Source organism: Homarus americanus, unplaced genomic scaffold (assembly GCF_018991925.1).
Source record: "Homarus americanus isolate GMGI-L3 unplaced genomic scaffold, GMGI_Hamer_2.0 scaffold53233, whole genome shotgun sequence".
Taxonomy (NCBI): Eukaryota; Metazoa; Arthropoda; class Malacostraca; order Decapoda; family Nephropidae; genus Homarus; species Homarus americanus.
Genome location: NW_024751660.1, coordinates 3,440,617 through 3,464,922, shown reverse-complemented (window position 1 = coordinate 3,464,922; position 24,306 = coordinate 3,440,617). Strand labels below are relative to the sequence as shown.

The 24,306-nt window shown below is 37.7% G+C and overlaps 1 protein-coding gene across 5 annotated transcripts in view; it reads right to left on the bottom strand.

Annotated features, from left to right (window-relative positions):
• LOC121854756 (ribitol-5-phosphate xylosyltransferase 1-like) overlaps positions 1-24,306 on the bottom strand; it is a 60,706-nt gene that overhangs the window by 11,222 nt on the left and 25,178 nt on the right. The window contains exons 1-7 of one of the 5 annotated variants that reach the window (XM_042349498.1): positions 14,001-14,114; positions 7,062-7,109; positions 5,503-5,701; positions 4,820-4,932; positions 3,574-3,739; positions 2,103-2,266; positions 1,268-1,395 (exon numbers count right to left, since the gene is read on the bottom strand). In XM_042349498.1, coding sequence (XP_042205432.1) covers positions 1,268-1,395; positions 2,103-2,266; positions 3,574-3,739; positions 4,820-4,932; positions 5,503-5,701; positions 7,062-7,109; positions 14,001-14,045 — 863 coding nt within the window. In that variant the 5' untranslated portion in view covers positions 14,046-14,114. Of the gene's footprint in view, positions 1-1,267; positions 1,396-2,102; positions 2,267-3,573; positions 3,740-4,819; positions 4,933-5,502; positions 5,702-7,061; positions 7,110-13,730; positions 13,921-14,000; positions 14,135-24,306 lie in introns of those variants that run through there. The other 4 variants (XM_042349499.1, XM_042349501.1, XM_042349502.1 and 1 more) reach the window with 4 other exon arrangements.

Here is a 24,306-nt window from a genome sequence, read left to right as displayed (position 1 = left end):
AGTGCTGCCTCTTCACTCCCTCAAGATGAACCAATACCTTCAACCAGCAAGTTTTACAGCACATAAACCTGTTTGAAGAAAGCGACATTGATGACCCACCCAGCCCTGTCTCCTCTTCTGCTTCTTCCAATTAATATAGTCTCCATGTATCCTGTAAATAGAAAATTATGGGGGCCCTGTGTGCATTCAGCTGACTACATTTAAGGTAAGTGCTCAGTCACACTGTATCCATTCCTCATTATTTATTACTTTTACTGTACTGTATCCATTCCTCATTATTTATTACTTTTACTGTACTGTATCCATTCCTCATTATTTATTACATTTAGTGTACTGTATTTCATTGTAGATATTTATTTATTTTTTATTTTTTTTATTTTATTTATGTTTTTTATTATCTATGTCGGCCTTACGACCTTTATTTGGGTCACTTACCCCGTCGTAAGTCGGGGAGCACCTGTACTGTAGATATATTGTACGCCATAAACATGGTGTTCCTTACCTTAGCAGATGTTAATCTTTGCCCGAAACCTTGGAAAGTGACAAGTAGAGATGCCCACGGAGAGCAAAGAATCTCCATTTTTTCGACTTCCCTCCTGAATTTTTCCCAGTGAGTTGAAGGTTGCAAACCGAACACTTGCAGACCGTTAAACAACAAAGGGTGTTAAAAATTTTAAACCGCTAAACCGAATTATCGTTAAGTGAAAGATCACTAAACGACGGATACCCGTAGTTTAATTGGCCACAGCATGTTGAAACAAAAGTGTTTACAAGTGAACAAAATCTTTTGAATCCAGCTCCACAGTTCTTCAGAACTCTCCAGCAGTTTTGTGCATTTTTAAGTGATTCACCCTACTTAGAGATGTCAAAGAAAGTGACCAGTAAGTGAAATGAGCAGTAGCAATGCCCCGAGTGTTAATAAACCCAGTAAAGCCATCAATTTATTATTGATGTTAAGTTGGAGGTGATAAGGCACATTGAGGCTGACAAATAGATGATGGCCACCAGAAGTAGTTTGGGACTTTCTCAGTTGACTGTGGAACTATTACATTACAGTTTAGTTTTCATTAAATTTTTAAGCATGCAAATATTTAAGGTGTGCAAAGTGTCATTTCATTAAGTGTTGGAGAGCTGCGTTTTTTTACGATGAACGTATCTCTCAATTCATAATGGTAATCAATGGATATATACAATACAATTTACGATTATTCGATAAGGTGACATTATCTTCAACTTTTTAAACAGTGGAGAAGATCAAAACACTCACGTGGCAACACCAAGCGGCCACTGGTAAAAGGTCACTTGATCCACTCGAGGGTCATCATAAGTCACAAGAACAGTCACCACTGCACCATTAGGCTGAATGTAACCATCCACCCAATGATTTTCACATTGCTGAAGAGGAGGGGGTAACATTAGCAATTATAAAATTACTTTTGGAATGCATTTTTCACCCACAACTCTACAAACTGGCAATTATTATATCTTCCATAGTCCACACAAGGCTCTCCTGAACATCACTATTCACAAAAATCATCTTCCACAACATTCATACCTGTACTTACAACTACAAAATTCACAATGAGATACCCAGCATTTTCTCAAAGTTATAAACCAGAAAAACCAGAGGACTGAGAGATGTTGGAGACACTACCCATGCAGCGACATAACCTTGAAAATAGAAACTGCTAAATGGAAAAGAACTGTGCACATTTTTCACAAGCAAACACAAACAATGTATTCATTAGCTGTGTCTAAAATAACTACTGTAATAAAATAAATGGTTCAGCACCTTCAACATATTTCTAGCTTAAGAAAGTTTTAATGTTTCGATATCATTCAGTCATACTAAGTGCACTTAAAATCTTACTGTCTCTGCTGTTAGTTTTCTTTAATTATACTCATATGTACCTACTGTCCATTCATCTTGGCTGCATTCTACCATTAACTTTACTTCTATTCAATCTGTTGTTACCTGTAGCTGCTATCCAACTGTCCTTATTATATGTACTGTTCATTTGTCTTGGTATGTGATGTCTATCAGTTGTGAACACAGAAAAATATTCTTAGTGTTCATTTCTTACAAAGTAAACACACCTTACCTCATTCCCCAGCATCACCAGTATAACCACAGGAGGTGTGTCCCAGCTCTGAATGGAGTCCAGCCAATACTTTGCATCTGTTACTTTTTCTTCAGTGCGGCCGTTCACAACTAAAACTACATTTTTCATGTCACGTGGCACACTGTCTGGTGTGACTCCGGGGCCTAAAGAGTAAAATTAAAGTTTGATAAATAATAAAGGTAACCAAGGTGATATTCTATTTGAAATAAAAACTGTACACATTGGACTAAGGTTCTGCCCATGTTTAAGTTTCAACATGAAAAATTCCCTGGAATATAAGGAAAAATTTAGGTATTGTACAGTACTGTATTCAACTATGGTATAAAATGATCTTATTAATCTAAAAGAGTACATAGTAGTATATACTTTACACAAAGACCGGAATACTAAAATGGGACCTCAGGTTTAGAAATAAGTAAAAATATTATAGAATAATAATTTTTATTTCTTTATTATACTGCAATCTCTTTCCTTCTCCGTGCATCAGTTTCACCCATGGACATACCGCGGGGAGGGGGGGGAGAAAATAAAAAATATTAACGACAACAAAATAAAAATAAATAATAGCATCATTAATTGAATGGTAAGCTCATAATGAATGTACAGATTTTTTTTTTTAAGTACTGTACCTCATACATACCTGGGTATGTCACTGGTCTCACCACTCTGAACTAGTTTAAAAACCTGGAGAAACCATCCTTTGATAAAGTGCTGAGTATAATCATCAAAGTTTAAGAAGTTTTTTATTGGACTAAACACCAGCCCTGAGTCAATTTTCTATTTTAAAGGAACAGAAAAAGTCAAGAGAGAGGTGAGTATAGGAGATGAGTCATCACTTTGATGCCTAATTTATCAACCAAACACTTTCTTGGCAAATACAAATGAAACAGGCACACAAGCTGTCCTTTGTTAACAAGGGTTAAGAATGAGTTATGGTCCATTTTAATTCTATTTGGATTTACATTTTACAGCGAGAGATTTCTGAACGAGATACAGTACAGAATCTCCTAATGTACCATTATAAATGCTCTAAAATAAACAGAGGGGAATACTCTATTAATCTAATTACAGTACACTTCCTTCTTGCACACCTTTATGTAGGATGAATCAGAAGTACAGAAATATCAAAGAAAGGAAGAATATACTGTATACAGCATAGGAGGAAAGTGAAAGACAATGAAGAAAGTGACAGGAAAGTGCTAAGACAAAATTCAATTATTTATTCATTCACTAACTCCTTAGCCTTGACAGTGATTCACTGTACTGTACTGTGCTACAGTATACTACCTGTATATGTAACAGTTAACCCCTTCACCATGGGACACCACTTTTATTACCCCCCCGTATTTTATTTGGCTGACCACAAACAATTTTATTCACCAGAGAGAGGGGCAAGGGGTTAATAATGTGGTAAAATTGAAAGATCACTGATGATGATACAATACTGTACCTGATCTATATCTGAGAATAAATGCTGGCATCCTTAATTCACCAAGAGTAGCTCCTGGTACTGTCTCATCCAAGCTTTCCTCACCTTCCAAAATGTGCTGCCAAAGGTAAGTACCCACAGCAGCTTTGCTCCACACCTCCACCACGGGGAGGTTTATAAGGCCTGACTGTAAAATGGCATAAACAAAATAGTAAATATTTTTGTAAGAGTAAGGTGGAATTTATAAGCTCAAGCTGTACAGCACAGGTATACCCGTAAACCAACGTCCCCTTGACTGCCACTTCACGTAACTGACGATTATATACAGCTCCTCCCCGACTTACGACCTACTCGACTTACGACCTGCCTCAGTCATACCAAAATTTGGTAAAATTACGTATTTTTGAGTCCCAAAGTCAGTACACAGACAAAATTTTCGTTTGTACTTCACTTTAAAATGGCTGGCAAGCTTAAAAGTGAGTGTTTTGTGGTGCTGAGAAGAAAAAGAGACACCCATTTTCGATTTTCTATGTATTATTTAAGCATTTCCGACTTACAACCATTTCGACTACCTGGATTTGGGTCCCTAACCCCGTCATAAGTCGGGGAGGAGCTGTATTAGGAAAATACCCCACAAGTTTCACCAACTACTACATTGATCCAACAATTGGAGGATGAGACGTAGCGCGCTTTTGAGTTTGATGATGTAAATTTCTTAGTTATAAACATGATAGAAAGATTGCACATTTTCATAAAAAGCTTAACCCCTAGGCTTCGGGTCACTCACACATGAGAACATCCCAGTCTCTTCTCAGCTTTTGTGATGTAGGAATCTCGCCGTTGGACTTGACTCAACTACAGGTATGTGTTTCTACCCCCCTTCCCCCAATCCCAAAGCACAAGTTTAGTATTGTGATCAATTGCTGGAGTAATAATAATGAATGTTAATAGTATAAATAGTGAAAACATATAAAAAGGTGTCCTGTACCTCATACCACCTACAAATTAGTGTTGTTTACCTCATTACAACTGAGTCACACACACGCCCCGTCACGAACATTCTCAACTCTTCCTAGCCTGTGTTGCCAACCTGTGGTAAGGAAATGTATTATTTCCTGTTTATATCGTGCATGGCCAGTTTGTAAGACTAAAATTGTTTTTATTTGTTTTTTAAATGTTCTCGAATATACCCACGTAGAGAGGGAGGGCTCCCATCCACTACCCGAAGCCCAGGGGTTAAGATTACTGATGAAACCATTTTACCTACTGATATCTTGGCAGGTGCCTCATCCCATTTTACTTCCATCCCTTGAACAACATGGGGCTTCATCTCCTGCTGTGCTAAAACAATGGCAGCTTGATTTTCCCCAATATCAAAATCTGTAAGGAAAAATTTTCTTATTACAGCAATTTACTTTGTGTGATCATATTATATATGCGTCAAAAGTTATCTTGCATATATAATCACTATTTCCTATTTTTCAGAAAATGTGAAATATCTCACAGGAAAGTGTGTAGACAAAGTCAGTTTTTCACACTATGGTAAATTTACAGAACACAAATTGTGCTATATATAAACATCAACAACAACATTCTACAGACATTTGCCATGCTTGAATAGGTAAAACAAGACTAGATAATGGCATATGTTGGGTAAAACCTTAACAGGATGCCCCCTGCCATTCACCACTGAAAACTCAGGGCTGCCAGAAACTGCAGCAGAGACCAGGGGATGGGCACAGCTCTGGTGACCCGGTTGCCATCAGGCATGATGTAGCAAAGTTTGGTGGCTGGATGCCTTTGCATGTTTAGCATCTATGATAAATTTTAGTACACTTAATAACCTAACAGTCAATAAAGGACCAGAGGTAAATACAGTAACTGTTGTTTATAAAAGAAAGCTATTAATTCTACAAGGGGATCTTTTAGTGTCAGCCTTACTGAACTTACCTATGAGTTTTTTGCCCTGACCTTCTTGCTGGTTTTCACTCTTCTTTCTGGGTTCCAGTTGTGGAAAGCTTTTCATTTCCTTGACAGTGGAAAATGCAGAATTGAAGATGCAAAGGGCAAGGTAAGCTGTTATCACAACTTGGATAATACACACTGCCAGCAAGACTCGCCGCAAAATAATCCCTGGTCCCCGAGACATCTGTATTGGAAAAAAAAAATTGGTTACGGTACTCACCTCCATAGCTACATGCTTGTTCTCAGTAAGCTATATATTATGCAAAACTTCAACAGGAAAAATAAAAAAAACAGCTGCAGTGGTATATATACTGTACAGTATACCGTATATAGAAATCTTAAGTACACTGTACTACTGTACAACTAAAATGATTAAATTCTGGAATCTCTTAACACTGCTTAGGAGAGATGTGAAGCCAGAAAAAAGATTCTCCACAACCACTTCTATTGTAGTTGGCCACATCGTATATTTTTACTGCTGCAAGTTGAAAAATTGCAGCCAAGCTCAATAAGTTTGAGAACAGAATCTAAGAATTAGGATGAGGTGCATTTTTACCAGTACAGTGAGTTCTGCTATAACGCGTGTTTTGATAACGCGAATTTGCTCTAACGCGATTTATGAATTCGGAACAATATTTGTATAACGCGAACGCTTGTTTGCTATAACGCGATTTTTGCTTACTATTTCTCCAATTTTGTGGTATTAACTGTGAATATGGTAAAGAAGAATATCTCCAAAAAGCGTTCTGATGATAGAATTCCCGGTGATTATCGTAAAAGAAAGGATATAACACTTGAAGAGAAGCTCGATGTTATCAACCTCAAAATCACCCTTCTCCCCCATCAAGTTACATTCATATTTTTTCAAGGTAAAGTGTTAAATTTACTGTATGATTTCATTATTAGATATGAATGTAACATTTATTTAGACTGTGCTATCCTTTGTGTTAGGCTAACTACTAAATTTTTTCGATTTCGAGTAATCTGCACCTAACCCTATTTTCTCCATAAGCCGTTATTTCTATTACGCGATTTTCTATAACACGATATTTTACAAGAACACAATTATCGCGTTATAGCAGAACTACCTGTACAGTCCAGTACTTTTAATAATGTCATATGACTATCATGTTTTACAAAAAAATTTAAAAAATTCAACCATGACAGATTAAAGCAATAATAGTGTAGCTACAGTATTTCTAAATCTTTAATAATATGCAAGAGAAAAGGGTAGAGTTCCCTTCACTAGTGCATTTATAGGGACTCATCAGGTTTAGTGCAGTGTGGCAGCCCTGTGTTATTTTACATTTGACAGAAGGAAACTCACAATAGTAAACATAGTATGGAATCAACATAAAACAATATTAAAACAAATATCTCAATGTAATGATTTGTGGAATGTTTAAATAATGAGCCCCTGTAAATACCAATTCTGAATCTTTATCAGTTTGAATTGTGGAGAACCTTGATCAAGTGCTTTGATATTGCAAGCCTGCAAAGCTCGGTCATAAACGTATGTAACAAAGTATCAAAGCTTTGCATACCCTGTGATTCTCCAGCAAGGGTTTCTCTCGTGCTTTCCTCGAACAAGACTGTAAATATACAATAAACCTTTCAAATATCTGTGAAATAATTTAGTGCTGAATGGATTTCTCTTAATTTATTATGTTAAATTATATCAAAGAAACAAGAGTGCACCTACTCCTATGCAGTGCCTACATTCTCTGGGAAAAACTAGAGCACCGAACACAAGAACCAAAGTACTGTAAAGTGCTTTTCAGTACTGTATATCTAACACCAGGTTTGTGAAATACAAACTTGTTCAACTCACTGTCAATGTACACTGGATATGATACAAAATCCATTTCCCAATTGAAATTATAAAAAAGCAAAAATAAGTTGTTACAGATATTTCCATCTCTGAAAATATCCATACCTTCTAAAAGACATATGGTAATACAGTGGTTGTACCTCTCTAGTCCGGCATTCTGTGGTCCGGAAACTCCCATGGTCCGGAACGATTTTAGTTTGTCCAATAGGTAGATAGGCAGCTTTTTTTTTTTATCTGAATTATTATTATTATTACAAGAGTATTAAATTTTTGCCCCTCAGGCCAGTGACCTATGCCCGGGTGGGCTAATCCCCGTAAAAAAAAAAAAACAACAAAGCCGCGGGAAATTAAGGTTTGTTTACATCCGGCAGTTCAGCTGCTCTCTCTCTCTCTCTCTGCTTGTCTATACAGAGTACAACATTTAACCCTTCAATATATATGAGCAGTAAATAAGTGTTGCTTTCATATTCTTATGTAGAGTAATGACGATATGTTTTCACATGTGCGCACTTACATACGCGCAGTCTCACTTTTTTTTTTACCATTAATGGTTAGCTACTTATATTGTTCCATTTATTAACATTAAATAACATTACAGGTACTTCAAACAACCATATTAATTTTTTTACATTAATTTTACTACAGCTAAAATCAGGGTCTTATTTTCTTCAGTTTTATATGTAGAACCAATCAGTCACTGGTTTTGTAAGCTTTAACATAAACAATGCCGGCAGCCGTCTCGTCTCCTCTAATATTCCACGTATTATTAATAAATTGTATTGTTAATTTTGCACACACAAACATTAATTCAATAAAAACAAATTCAGAAACATTAATTAAAATATATATGAACAGTAAATAAGTGTTGCTTTCATATTCTTATGTAAAGTAATGACGATATGTTTTCACGTGTGCGCACTTACATACGCAATCTCTCTTTTTTCTTTACCATTATCGTTAGCTACCGGTACTTCTATTGTTCCATTTATTAACATTAAATAACATTACTTAAAACAACCATATTAATTTTACTACAGCTACAACCAAGGTCTTATTTTCTTCAGTTTTATATGTAGAACCAGTCAGTCACTGGTTTTGTAATCAACAAAAACAATGCTGTGTCATTTCCTCGTGTGTTTTAATATTCTACGTATTATTAATGAATTGTATTGTTCATTTTGCACACATAAACATTAATTCAATCAAAAAGACATTCAGTAATAAACAATAATGAATCTTTTGTACATAAGAGAAATGAAGCTGTTTACACGATTATGCACGTCGTCTGCACGTTGGCGGGCCGTTCAAACCCGTTGAAATTCAAGTTTCCGCCGTCAAAATTTTTATTTAGTTTTTTTTTGTGTGTTCCAATAAAATACGTTAAGAATTAAAAACTCGCGAAATCTGAGAAGCTACTGTACGACATTTAACCCTTCAATATGTCTTCAAAGAGACCATGATGCAGAGAAAGTGGTGCTAATGCTTCCAAGCACAAGCACAGGTCACTATCTATCCAGGAAAAGGGTGAATTTCCATGGTCCGGCACCGGTCAGGTCCCGAGGTTGCCGGACTAAAGAGGTACAACCCGTACTGTACTAATAATCTACTAAACACAAGCAAAAGATTTCACTATAGATTATAAACATGATAGGCCTACAGTATTGGTAATTCACCCGTTTTTTTTTTATGGGGAATAGCCCACCCGGGCACAGACCACCGACCCATAATGGGGTCTGGGGGTGAAAAAATAAGAGTAAAAAATAAAAATTAGAGGAGAAAAAGAGTATGTTAATCTACACCACAAAGATGCTGGAAGACCAGCTATTTGAAGCGAGACATTTTGTAAGAGAATGGAAACACAGAATAAGGCAGAGCATTCCAGTTTGGCTGTGTGAGGAAAGAAGGATGTACTATAACGGGTTATTCTAGTGTGACCGACATCCACACAGAACCGATGGGCACTGCGGGCAAGACGAGTGTTAAGAGCCCACTGCCTTGCTAGCGGTACACAGAATGCCAAAGCTACCAAACATTGCCCATTAAAGTACAGTACCTGTAAAAGAGAGAGAATTAAGCAACAATTCCAGTTTTTGAACACAGTACAGTACACTGATTAACACACAACCATATATGCCTGTAATGCCAACAAAACCCTAAAGGACCTGCCAGACACCCTCCACATTTTAAACGGCTGGCAAAACCCTAGTACTGTACTGTAATTTAACACACACACACACCCAGTCTGACTTGAAACACATAAGAAAGCATGAATGGCAGGTACTGTACTGGCTGCTACTATAGTGTGCAGTTTACCAAAAGTCAGGCTAGGTTAGGTAAACAGCAACATACATTAATTTGCTGACGACACTAAAATAGGGCACGTAATTAAATCTGATTAGGACTCCACCAAACTACAAGACCTAAAAAAAAAAAAAAAAAAATTCACCTAACCTAACCAGATCAGATGAACAACGTTGATAAAGAGAAATCCGACTGCGAGAAAGACTTAGGGGTTATGATAAGTAGAAATCTTTAACCAAGACAGCAATGCACAATTGCTCAAAACAGAGCTAACAAGATGCATGGGATCATACAAAGGAGTGTTAGTTACAAGACTAGTGAGGTTTGGTTAGGTATCATGTATCAATTAATTTTAAAATAGAAATTATGAATTAAATTGTTATAAGACAATGGTTTAGTAACGCTGCAAATGTGTGCTGTGTAAGTGCCTTGTCTTGTCACCTCACCACCTGCCTCATGAGCTCACCTCGCAGTGTTACATTTACTTATTACTGTATTATTTACTTTATTATTTAAGAAACGTCATGGGATAACTGAGGGTATTGCATGTGGTAAGCAGTGACAGACCTAACCTAACCATACCTACCCCAAACACCTGTATTACATCAAAACTCATCACTTTGGAAGCAGAATAAACCAGTTGCATTTGGTAAGCGTTGCTTTATTTTCCATACCAGCCACTCTGTGATTTCACTGCGTGACAACACGTGACTAAGGTTAGTTTAGGTTAGGTTGGGTTAGATCGATTTCAGTTTCCTCAATATTTGTTGCTTTTCAACGAAAAATGGTCGGAGTAATGTTCAAAAAAATGCATTTTTTACTTTGTGATTCTCAACTTATAAGAGATTTTCTTTTTTCTAGAATTTCCACAAAAAAAGACAGTAAATTTTTACAAATGCAACAAAATTATCTCATAATGAACCTAACGTAACCTAACCAATCAAAGAAGCCTACCTAACCTTACCTAATTTCCTTTCCGCAATTTCACTGTTTATTTGTGGACACGCGTAGTTTTGGCAAATGTGTTAAAAAGTAGTTATTTCGAAATTAAACCCAACCTAACCTCAGTTGAAAAAAAAATAAGTGGCAGAAGCCTTGTTAGAAGTCCTCTCCAACCTCACCAAAGAATCCTGAATCCTACTCCTAGCCATGAGGCTCCACCCTCAAGACCCCTGACATATTAAACAGAAAGAACTTACGGTACAGTAAGTCTTCGTATAACATCGGCCCGCTAAACGTTGTTTCAGTACTACGTCGCTAATCTTTACATACCAAAAATTCGTTTAACGTCCCGATGACTCGGTACAACGTTGTTTTGCGTCGTCACGGACTACTTTTTGCAGCGCATCGCCCTCTCTCAGAGTGCTACCTCACACTCGCGGAATGTCACTGCGTCCCCAAGTGACACCAAGCCAGTCTGTTAGGCATCCACAGCATTAGTGTGTGTTTAAGTGTTTTTGCTCTTAATACTGTACCCTAACAATTCAAAATGGCTTTCAAACGCCCATCAAGTGCTACTGATGCAAGTGTTGTGAAGAAGCAACGTAAGACCAGTAGCCTTGCTACGAAAATGGAGGTTTTAAACCGGAGGAGGAGCCACCTGCCAGGTCTCACTGACACTCCACCCTCCTCCTCCTCGGGTCCGACTAATTACCCAAATGTACCCAAATGTAGCCGCAATGAAGTCAAATAATGGTCCTACATGAATAAATCGGGTTATCAATCACTTCTCGACTAGTATTTGGTGTCACAAAGTAAAAAACAAATTGAAAAACGTAATTTAATTTGAGTTAATAGATCGAGTGCATGTACCGAACCGAACCTAACCTAACCTCGACTAGTATTTGGTGTCACGAAGTCACAAAAAATTGGTAAACTTAATTTAATCTGAGTTAATAGATCAAGTGCATGTACATAACCTAACCTAACCTAACACAACACAACTCAGATTAAATTAAGTTTACCAATTTTTTGTGACTTTATAACACCAAATAATAATCGAGAAGTGATTCACAGCCCGATTTACGCTTGTACGACCATCATTTGACTTCATTGTGGCTACATTTGGCTGCATTTGGGTAATTCCTCGCTCCCTCGGTACATGCACGCGATCTATTAACTCAGATTAAAGTAAGTTTTCCAATTTTTTGTGACTTTGTGACACCAAATACTAGTCGAGAAGTGATTAGCAGTCCGATTTATTCATGTAGGACCATTATTTGACTTCATTGCGGCTATATTTGGGTACATTTGGGTAATTAGTCGGACCGCTCCTCCTCCGCTCCACTACCCACTATATACTGTACATATATACTATTTTCTATAAAAATGCCATTGAATTTATGTATATGTAATGTATTTCAAGGGGCAAAGGGAGGCCCAGGAACGTAACTCCCATATTTTATCTACTGTATTTATGGGGAAAATTTATCCGCTTATCGTTGTTTCACATAACGTCACGTTTTCAGGAACATAACCCCAATGTTAAGCAAGAACTCGCTGTACTTTGATATGGTGTAAAAAATTTTGTGGACATGAGAGCAGCTGCACGGTCATAAGCATACACTGGCGTTGATCGGAGCCGTCAATATAATTGGAAGGAATGCTCCTTCTCGGCTGCATTACCGCCAAGAAAGACGAAGTAGTGTGCGTATAGTCACCTAATTATCTACCAAACAAAGCAGTTTCAAAAAAAATTATCATACCAGAGCTCACTAATGAAAATAGAGTAGAATATAATCAAAATAAACAACGCGTCGCCGGGTTAGTCCTCAATATTAGCTGGGACCAAAATTTTCTGCCAAGCTAACAACAGTCAAGGTCCAAATAATTAACTTTTTTTTTTTTGGCAGTGGATATTTTGCCGTGACAGGTGAAGTTCGTACTCACGTTATTTTACCACGAGTGCGCTCCGATTGGCTAATCATCCATTACTGTCAAACAAGCAAGAACTATATTTGACCGTGAATCTGGCAGCATTTGGCACTTATTTTGCTGCGAGTCGGTCGTTGTGTAACTGTAAACATACCTAACCATATTTCTGTTGTTCATGGAAACTTATCATTATAAGAGGCAACATTTACTAAAACCTTATAGAACCTGACCAAACCAACCAAAGAAACCCACCTAACCTTACCCAACATCCTAACCGGGAGGAGAGCCCTCGTCATATTAAATAGAAAGTACTTAGCCAATCAGAGTGCACTCACGGTAAAATAGCGTTAGTAGGAACTTAGCCACAGCAAAATATCCACTTCATAGGTTTTTTTTGTGCTCTCTCAATGTACAGAAACATGAAAGGAAAAATTTTAGATTCGGTAATCCCTATGTTTTTCCGACGGTGTTTGACGTGTTTTGAATGATTTTGATCTTACTTAACCTAACCTAAACTAGCCACAGAACCCAGGAATTATATCTAACCTAACCTACATTTCTAAGATTCCCTGGAAGACTGAAACTAAAAGAACAGCATATGAAATTTCAAGCTCAACCTCAAACAAATCTTGGTAAAGGTGTAGATAACGGCTACCACCAGAAGCTACTTAATGATTTTCTTTATTTTTCCTGTACTTATTGTTTTGATGATTTTAAGTAAATTAAAAGAAAACTTTCTATTATAAGTATTTTGTTTTATTTACTCTCCCGCTTCACAATTCTCCTGCCGGTGCCATTTTCGTTGTTTACCTCGTTGAATCCCTATTCAAGAGACGTTTCCTATAAATAATGGTGAACGTTTCCACTAAGTCCTCCTCGCCACTGCTGATTTATATCAAACTCAAGATTTAAGTAAGTTGCTTAACACATAAATTAAAATGATAATGCACAGAACCTAACCTAACATACCCAACCTATGGGTATGTTAGGTCAGGTTCTATTAAGTTCTATGCAATGTCGTTTCCATTTTTGTGTTTAATATCACATTAGTGTGTAGAAAAAATTTCACCCAATTCCGACAATTCCTTCTGGTGGTAACTGCCAATTCCTTCTAGTGGTAACCGTTATCTACACCTTTACCGAGTATTGCCTTCAGCTAGTCACAAGCCGTTAATATTAAGGAACATTAATCAAGGGCAGAACTTACTGTTGTCATCCGAATGTCTACATCAATGTCCAGCTCAAGGGACAGTGTGTACCAATATAAAAATTATTATACAGAAGTTTTCCTCATCTTATTACCACGTGAGTTACATAGAGCAATTAAGAAAAAAGGATTGTCGGGTATGGCAGAGGTGAGGGAGTGGCCACAACGTGCTTGACAGCTTTAGAAACATGGCGGGCCTAAAATATATTTATAAATGATCACAGAACATCTATATACTCATTTTAACACATATTTAGTTGTATAACTCACGTCAGACATCCTGTTAGGAGAAACTGACACCCTTCGCTCTGCCATTATTGCCTCAGTGTGTGTTGTTGTCAGCAGACGAACACTGGTCAACACAGGCGCACTAGTGTTATTAACACACTCCTGCAGTACTCTACTCTACAATTTATTATAAATTAGTTATTTCATTAAATCTTTAATGTTAAGTGAATTTTATCCATTTTATGGCATAAAAGTTTTGTACGAAATACATTAATGTTTTGAAAATTTGGCTTATATATATATATATATATATATATATATATATATATATATATATATATATATATATATATATATATACACACACACACACACACATATACATATATGTGTGTGTGTGTGTGCACATAACATATATATACACATATATATATATATATATATATATATATATATATATATATATATATATATATATATATATATATATATATATATATATATATATATATATATATATATATATATATATATATATATATATATATATGCTGATAACCACGAGAAAAAAAGAAAACACAAAGTTCCCAAGCGCTTTCGTGTAATTCACATCTTCAGGGATTAGTACATGTGTTTTGTGTGATCTCACAGTTGTGTTTTGTGTGATCTCGCAACAACCTAAGCAACCAGCTACTAAAAATCACAGCAATGTTGCCAAGAGATCACGCGTGGCAATTACGTTGGACGTGAAATTGGATATTGTAAAAAGACATGAACACGGAGAAGGAACGTCAGTGATTGGGCGCGTGCACGGCTTGGCTCCCTCTACAGCGCATTCTATAGTTAAAAGCGCCGACAAGATCAAGGCGATGGCAGGGTCTGCAACACCATTGACGGCTACGAAGGTGACAAGGTTCCGTGTTGCTGAGATGGAGAGTATAGAGCGGATGTCGAGCCCGTGGATTGACGACCAGACCCAGCACCTTAAAACACCTTTATCGCAACGCATGATTCAACAGAAGACAAGATCGCTGTGGAAAGATAAACTAAAGATAAACCCAACGTACCCAAGTTCAGTGCCAGCCGTGGATGGTTTGATAGATTTAGGAAACATATATCAATCCACAACCTAAAAATACAAGGAGAATCAGCTAGCGCCGACCATGAAGCAGCAGAGAAGTTCCCACCGTTTCTCACAACCATAATTAAGGAGGGTGGGTACAGTCCTAAGCAGGTCTTCACCTTGGACGAGACCGGACTCTTCTGGAAGAAAATGCCTTCACGGACCTATATATCTAAGGAGAAAAAGACCGCACCGGGATTCAAAGTTGCCAAGGACCGCCTCACTATTGATTGGTGGAAATGCTGAGAATGACCTGAAGTTAAAGCCTCTCCTTGTGTACTGGTCTGAAACACCCCATGTTCTGAGGGGGGTTGTGAAGAGACAACTTCCTGTTGTCTGGCGTTCAAACCGTAAGGCGTGGGTGACAGGGTCTGTGATGCACGACATGTTCAACTATGTGTCCGGTCGCATTAGTCGCTATAATAAGGAAAATTATTTTGATGATAAAGCTCTGATGGTGATTGACAACGCACTAGGTCATCCACCAGCTATGGTTGACTGGTGTGAGAACATTAAAGTTGTGTTTTTGCCTCCCAACACCACGGCTTTGCTGCAGCCCATGGACCAGGGCATTATCTCTACATTCAAGGCGCTCTACACTCAGCGTATCATGGAGCAGCCGATTGAGGGGACCGATGGAGAAGGAAAACCTACAATCCGGGAGTTTTGGAAAAAACACTACTACATCAGGAAATTCATATATAAACATCAGTGATTCATGGGAGGCAATAACACAACAGAACATGAACGGTGTGTGGCATAGCTGTGGCCCGAGTGTGTGCACAACTTTGTTGGTTTCCCTTCAGTGCCTGCAATAAGGAAGACTATTGTGACTCTTGCAAAGAAAGCTGGATTCGATGAAGTGGATGAAGCTGACGTAGAAGACCTCCTCGACTCTCACAATGAAGAACTTACCAATGAAGACCTGACAGAACTGGAGAGGCTTCAGCAGGAAGAAATGCCACTTGCAACGAGAGAAGATGCAGAGGAAACTCCAACACAACTCCTCACTGTACGGAACCTAAAGAAGCCGATTTCTTCATTTGAGATGGCGATGGATATGGCATTAGAAATGGACCTTAATGTAGACCAAAGTTGCACTATCATCCGCAATGTCAAGAAAGACATACGAGCATACTACGAGGTGCTTGAGAAGAGGAAGAATGCACAGCAAATTACTTTTGATGCATTTATCAGGGCCAAACCTTCAACTCCCAGTGCACCAACCACCCCATGTACATCCAAACAGAACACAGCTTTTAGGCCTGTTCAAGACCAGTGTAAAACCACAGCCTTTAACGAGTGAACCACAGCCTTCAACCAGTGGAGACCAACAGCTTTCAGTGCAAATTGACAGCGATAATGAGTGAGGTGACTGACGACCCTGGCAGTGATGATGAGTGAGGTGGCCGACGACCCTAGCAGTGAGGAGAGTGAGGTGGCTGACGACCCCAGCCTCCTCTCACCCCAGTAAACCTTCACCCTCTCCCTTAATGCCAACTTCAGCAAGCAAGCAACACAGCACATCAGAGGTAAGTTAACAGTCTGCGTTTAAAACTTACCTCACACGCCTATGCACATAAACATTCAAACACACACACTCAAACATTTTAAGTATACTGTACTTGTAAACATATATGCCTAATAAACTCAAAGTGTTTGTTATTGATGTTTATTTGATATTATGCCCTTGTTTCTTTATCTCTTTTACGTTCTATATGTATTGAGTAAAACAAGTGTTAAAATCTGACGGCCGTGACCACCGCGATGCCCATATCCCCCCTATTTACATTACTGTATTTCTTATGGGAGAAATTGCTCCGCTATTCGCGATTTCGATATTCGCAACAAGTTTCATGCCCATAACTTTTGCGATAAGTGAGGCAGCTACCACAGGGCAGTGTGCTGGGCTCATTGTGGTTTGTTTCACAAATGACATGACAGAAGCTATACACTCCTCCAAACAAATGTTTGTGAACGATGCCAAGCTATTCAGGGAAATTAAGAGCCAAGCGGTCTGTGAAGAACCACAAAAAGATATCTGCCAACTTCAAGAGTGGTAAAAGAAATGGCTGTTTAGATTCAATGTCACGAAGTGGAAGAGGATGCACCTGGGTCGTACCAACAGTAAGGGGGCGTATCACATGTCCCAACAGGACAAAGAAACAGCATTAACAGGGATCGAATGTGAAAAGGAATAGGGTGTGTATGTTGACAATGAACTGAAGTTCTTGGGCCATTTTGAGAAGAAGGTTAACAAACAACTAAACTCCTGTAGTAGGTCTTATAAGACAGTCGGTCCCTCATAACACTCTTCAAGAGTGAGGTGCTTCTTCGTTTGGAGTACTGTCGCCAGGTCCCCGACATACGCTAGAGACCATCAGTTGATTGAAAATGTCCAAATGAAGGCCAGAGCTATGGCACCTCAGTTACACAGAGAGATAAGAAAGCCTGCAACTGCCTAGCTTACGCTATAGGCACGCAAGGGGTGACTTAATTGAAGCTTACAAACATCTCAGAGGATACTACTCTGTTGAGTGTCCATACTTGGAGCTGGCAGGTGCTCGCCCCACTAGAAGTCACAGCTCGAGGTTGAAGAAGTCTCAAGTCCAGAAAATTGTGAGGGCAAGCTTTTTTGGTATGAAAATTGTAAACTCATGGAATAATCTACCAAAGAAAAGTGATGGCACCAAGTGTGAGCTCTTTCAAAAGCAGACTTAACCAACGCTGGCAAAGGTACAGATACATTCTGGAAACAGCACATGCCCAGTACAGCTAGACCCCGACTTACGACTGCTTCAACTTACGACCGCCGCAGTTGTGACCATTTTTTTTTTCTCTCTCCAAATGACACACGCATTTTCTATACCGAAACGTTTCCAGTTAATGTAGTCTCCATGTATAATTAGAAAATTATGGGGGCCCCATGTGCATTCAGCTGACTACATTAAAGGTAAGTGCTCAGTCACACTGTATCCATTCCTCATTACTTATTACTTTCACTGTATGTACTGTATCCATTCCTCATTATTTACTTTTACTGTACTGTATTTCATTGTAGATTTTTTATTAAAAAAAAAAATTTTTTTTTTTTTATATCTATGTCGGACTTACGACCATTCGGACTTACGACCTGGATTTGGGTCCCTAACCCCGTCGTAAGTCGGGGTCTAGCTGTACTTGCAAACCATACATAACAGAGACATTACTGATCGCCCAAGTGGCTAACGAGCCCATCACTGGAGAAGAGGATAAAAGTAATAGTACTTCTGCCTCAGTATTGTCATTTTTTTTACATCCAAAATAGATAAAATATTTAGGAATGCCCTGTAATATCCAATCACAACATTTCTTCTATTTTAAAATAAAAACAAAGAACCATGTCATATTTATTTAGTCAGTTTTCTCTCTTTATCAGTGTTCAATATTGGGGGGAAGTTAAATACTGTACAGTCTAAACAGAATCTTTAATGTTATAAATAAATTTGTAAAACATTCGATACCTCTAATATTTTCTACCAAAATGGGGGACTTGTTAAAATATTTATTACAGCACATTGAAAACAACAAGTACACATTAAAAAAAATTCTAGCAATATTACAATACTTGAGCAAGAACTGAACACGTTAAGTTATATGCACATTTCTGTTTCAGGCTAGTCTAGGATATACACACAACTTTCAAATCAGACCCATCTCTCTCCATGTACCATACAGCATACACCCTTAACCCCTTCACAGGACTGCCCTCAAGTCAGTCAGGTTCACTGTTATATATAAGCAGGAATATACCCCTGTATTGGTGAAGTCCCTTAGAATATTTTTAATATAAGGAATTGTTAAAAACAAAACTCATAACAGGTGGTCAGTATTTTCTGTCCTTTTTCTTCTTTGTGTTCCTTTTTGTAGCAAAACCTTGGTCTATGAAAGACAGAGATTGCAAGTGTTACAGGTTATTTTGCTGGATGGGAAATTTGGCAGCAAGTCTTTTTATATTTTTCAACATTTCCATTGGTGCACAAGCATTAACAGAATTAAAATGCCAAATGATGAAGCTCATTGTGTTAATGTTGAGATTAAAGAATGGTTTCTGATAGCCCAAGACCAATCAATTTTCAAAATATCAATTCATTATCTTGTCTCATAACTGTAAAAAAAATATCACATTCTTTATAATGTATTAAGTTTACAGAACATCATCAGTACTTCTAATTAGAAATCAAAGGTCATACTGAGTTACCTTTAAAATATTTCATGGAATAACAATACAGTATAGAGGAAATTTTGTATGAAATGCCAAGATGGATACAGTATAGTACTGGGAAAGGGCAGACATGTAACTTATAAAATGCAATTACATACTACAGTACATTAGTGTTTACTCTCTTTTAATTTATCACTCATATATGTGAATAACATTACCCTGTATTTTTTTGGCACAAAAATTAATCATAAATGCCTTAATTTTCACTGCACTTTACTATATTATTATTAAACAATGGAGTTTTCTCTTAGCATACCTCAATACATTACGGATAAACAATATTTTTCACTCAGCTTGCTATATAATTCATAAACATTTTAAAATGTACAAGAACAACTCACAGTATTTCTAGTTACTAGATCTTGGTTCTAGTTACTAGATCTTGGTTAAAGGAGCACTTAAACTTTAACCAATATATTACCTGCGCTGATAAAATTATGTGATAACTCATTTGAGCAACAGAATATATAGATAATAATACTGAAGAGCTAAAGTACACAAAATTTAAAAAAAATTGCAATCTTTCTGTTACACATAACTCCAATGGTCTCATATGGTACTTTTAAAATCCTTAACTTTAGTCTGTACATGTACATATACAGTGAGTTCTGCTATAACGCGTGTTTTGATAACGCGAATTTGCTCTAACGCGATTTATGAATGACGAACGATATTTGTATAACGCGAACGCTTGTTTGCTGTAACGCATTTTTTGCTTACTATTTCTCCAATTTTGTGGTACAGTGGGGTATGCTATAACGAATCTAATTGGTTCTAGAACCTTGTTCGTTATAGCATTCATTCGTTATAGGATTAATCCGTTCCAGGCCCCCAAATACAACCACTTAACACTGAAAAATATAATATAAAATTGTAAAAATTGTAAAAAAGTGCATAAATATCTAAACCCCTGAAATAAAGAATATCATTAATATTTGTAATAAAAAAACAATAAATTAGAAAGAAAAAAAAAAATTTAAATGTGAATATAGTAAAGAAGAATATCAACAAGAAGCGTTCTGGTGATAGAATTCCCGGTGATGATCGTAAAAGAAAGGATATAACACTTGAAGAGAAGCTCGATTTTATCAACCTCAAAATCACCCTTCTCCCCCATCAAGTAAAGTGTTACATTTACTGTATGATTTCATTATTAGATATGAATGTAACATTTATTTAGACTGTGCTATCCTTTGTGTTAGGCTAACTACTAAATTTTTTCAATTTCGAGTAATCTGCACCTAACCCTATTTTCTCCATAAGCCCTGTTATTTCTATTACGCGATTTTCTATAACACGATATTTTACAAGAACACAATTATCGCGTTATAGCAGAACTACCTGTATGATATTTTTTAACACAAAGTTTGACGTAACACTAAACTGTCTACTTCTGTTACGGGAACTGTACCCCCCATCACCCTTCTCGAGGGTTAGCCATGATCACCAGCCTTCAGGCCACCCTATCACATGCATTTTCTAGCCTCTCTTTTCTGCTATTCCACTGCTGTATATATACAGTATATTATATACACATGCACACAGTATATGTACTGTACCAGTAAACTGCATATGAAAATGCATCCTGCCATTCATCATTATAACAATAACCCCCCCCCCTCCAGAATAAGATGGGCTCTGCCAGCTCTAGTTGGTGTGAGAGATGTATTAGGAAAAATGTCTTGCAGGTCAATAATTGAATAACTCAAGAGTGTAAGAAAAACATTTTGGTCCATTAGAATCAAAAACAATCTCACGTAAGCTATCCGTGGAATTAAAAAATTAAATTCTGTACCTTGCTTATCTGCAGCACCTATTATAGAATCTTGGCTGTTAGCAGTTTTGGCATCATCACCATTATACAGGGGAGCCCCCCAAGTTCGAGGATTTTTATTTTGCGGTTCTCTATTATTCGCGGATGACACCCTGGATGTACCCAAGAACGTCTGTGGGTAGTTTTAAAGTTGCCGGCTGAGACAGGGAGCCATTCGTTCTAGAGACAGTAATTTCCTTTACCTGTATTGTAAATATGTGTGTGTAGACACACACACACACAAAATGCATACAAATAAATAATACAGTAATGGGAAAATCTTCTCACAAATAATCACAAAACAAATTTATTAAAAAAGTGACAGTCTACCCTCAAGTCCGTGCTTTATTACTTTATTAATAAAGCACCAACTTGAGGGTAGACTGTTACATTTTTAATAAAATTGTTTGCGATTATTTGTGAGAGGATTTTCTCATTACAGTGGTCCCTCGGTTAACGAGCGCCTCGGTTAACGAGATTTCGGTTAGCGAGTTACCTCCCATAAGATTCTTAAATTCGGTTAAAGAGCAACCCCTCGGTTAACGAGTTTCTTACGAGCCGACCTCAACAAGTTTTGGCTTGCACTGGGCGGTCAACCAGCTGTAGTATTAGTCTGCCAATATATTAATCGGTTCTAGGGCTTAAATTCCTTACTATTTTAGTAAATATCAAGAAGTTTATACTATTCAATAATTTTAAAAGTTTAATATTAAATTTTTTAGTCAATTTAACAATTATTGAACATAATTGAAGGTAAAGTGACTAGTTTAATGCGCGGCATCCAGCCTCTTAACACAGCAAACAGGCGTTAGTCTCTCTCTGTTTTCACTGGAGGTAACATCTTGCTTGAGACTCTTCAACTAAACGCCTTTTTTCTGTGTTTCCAAGCAAATTATTGGTCATTTTGAAATTTATTTTACATATTGACAATATATAGCGTAGTGCAGTGTTATTTTAAAGAAAATATTCTCTATTTACAACAAGTTTAACTTTAAAAAGCACGTGTTGACATTGTTTGAATCCAGCATGGGGCCTAAGAGATCAAGAAAAGCGATTTCAATCCAAACCAAGCAGGAAATCATAAAAAAACATGAACAAGGCATTAGAACAAATGCGCTATGCAAAGAATATGGCCAGTCGACATCAACTGTGTCGACAATTCTTGCACAGAAAGACAAATTTAAAGAAGTGAAAGTGAGAGACAAATCTACAAGAGTGTTTAAAAGTAGATCCCTAATTGCAGAAACTGAGAGGTTACTTATCATCTGGATTAGGGAAAAACAGATGAAAGGTGATTCAGTTTCTACTGAATTCATTTGTGAAAGAGCCAGGGAGATTTACAAACATTTAAAGACAGATCAACCTGGTTCTTCAGGCACGGAATTTGAAGATTTTCGGGCCAGCAAAGGCTGGTTCGAAAATTTAAGAAAAGAAGTGACATTTTCAGTGTTGTTAGGCATGGTGAAGCTGCTAGTGCTGATAAGGAAGGGGCAGCAAAGTTTTTAGATGAATTTAAAAAACTGATGGAAGAAGAAAATTATCTTCCACAGCAAGTGTTCAATGTGGACGAAACTGGGCTGATCTGGAAAAAGATGCCCAAAAGAACATTCATCACCAGAGATGAAGCCTCTTTACCTGGGCATAAACCCATGAAAGACCGTCTTACTCTATTGCTTGGTGCCAATGCTTCAGGGGATTTCCGACTGAAGCCTATGCTTGTCTACCACTCTGAAAACACCAGGGTGTTCAAGCAACAGAAAGTGGTAAGAACAAAGCATGGAGTTTATTGGAAGTCCAACCATAAGGCATGGGTGACAAGACAGCTCTTTAATGAATGGGCTGTTGATGTGTTTTGCCCTTCTGTCAAGAGCTACCTAACCACCAATAAACTCCCTTTAAAGGCTCTTCTCCTCATGGATAATGCTCCTGGTCATGACCCTGACCTTGCCAGAAATTTGGAGTATCAATTTGACTTTGTGAAAGTGTTGTTTTTGCCTCCAAACACTACATCAATCATACAGCCAATGGACCAGAATGTGATCAGCAACTTCAAGAAGTTGTACATGAAGAAAATGTTTAGGAGGTGTCATCAGGCAACTTCCAATGATCCTGAACTAACACCGAAACATTTCTGGAAGACACAATTCAACATCCTGGAGGCTGTAAAATTGATTGTGTCATCATGGCAAGAAGTCTCCACTAGATCCCTCAATTCTTCATGGAAAGCACTGTGGCCATCAGTAGTCCATGATTTTGAGGGATTTGAGGAAGAAACAGAGTTGGACCAGGAGATTGTGTCCATTGGTCAGTCATTGGGCCTTGAAGTGGAAGAGGAGGATGTGGAAGAGCTTATGATGTCTCATGAGGAGGAACTTACTCCTGATGACTTGAAGCAACTGGATGAGATGTTACAGGTAGAGGCTGACAGTGGTGAGGATGAAATTGAAAGTGATGACCATATGTCAGCTAAACAGTTGAAAGATGTGATTTACCACTGGGAAAAGTTCAGGGAACTGGCTTCAAAGCACCCAGAAATGGAAAAAACTGAACTAACTTTGTGTCATGTTGAGGACTCAGTGGTCTCCTTCTTTAAACGTAAGTTAATGGTGAGGAGGACAGATGCCCCACAGACCACAATTGACACTTTCTTCAGTAAAAGGCAGAGGGAACAAGATGCTATCCCTCAGCCTTCCACTTCAAGACGGAGAGAGGATGTTCATGGTGGAGAATCTGTCAGTCCAGAGGTTCCTGACATTTTCATGGAAGGTGACTCACCTTCCAAGAAGCAGTAAAATGCTTCTCCTCCACCTCCATTTCCTTCTCTTCTCCCTTCTCCTCCTCCACCTCCCACTTCAAATTCACATCATCATCATCATCATCATCATCATCCAGGAGCCTTCTACATACACACCTCGAAGTAAGTGAACTTTTCTACCTTTTTTGTCGAATTTAGGCAATTTTCGGTGAGCTGGAACCAATTACTCAAAAACCCACTGAAACAATGGTTTCGGTTAATGAGATTTTCGGTTAACGAGCAACCTGCTGGAACGGATTGCGCTCGTTAACCGAGGGACCACTGTACTGTATTATTTATTTGTATGCATTTTGTGTGTGTGTGTCTACACACACACACACATATATGTATAAA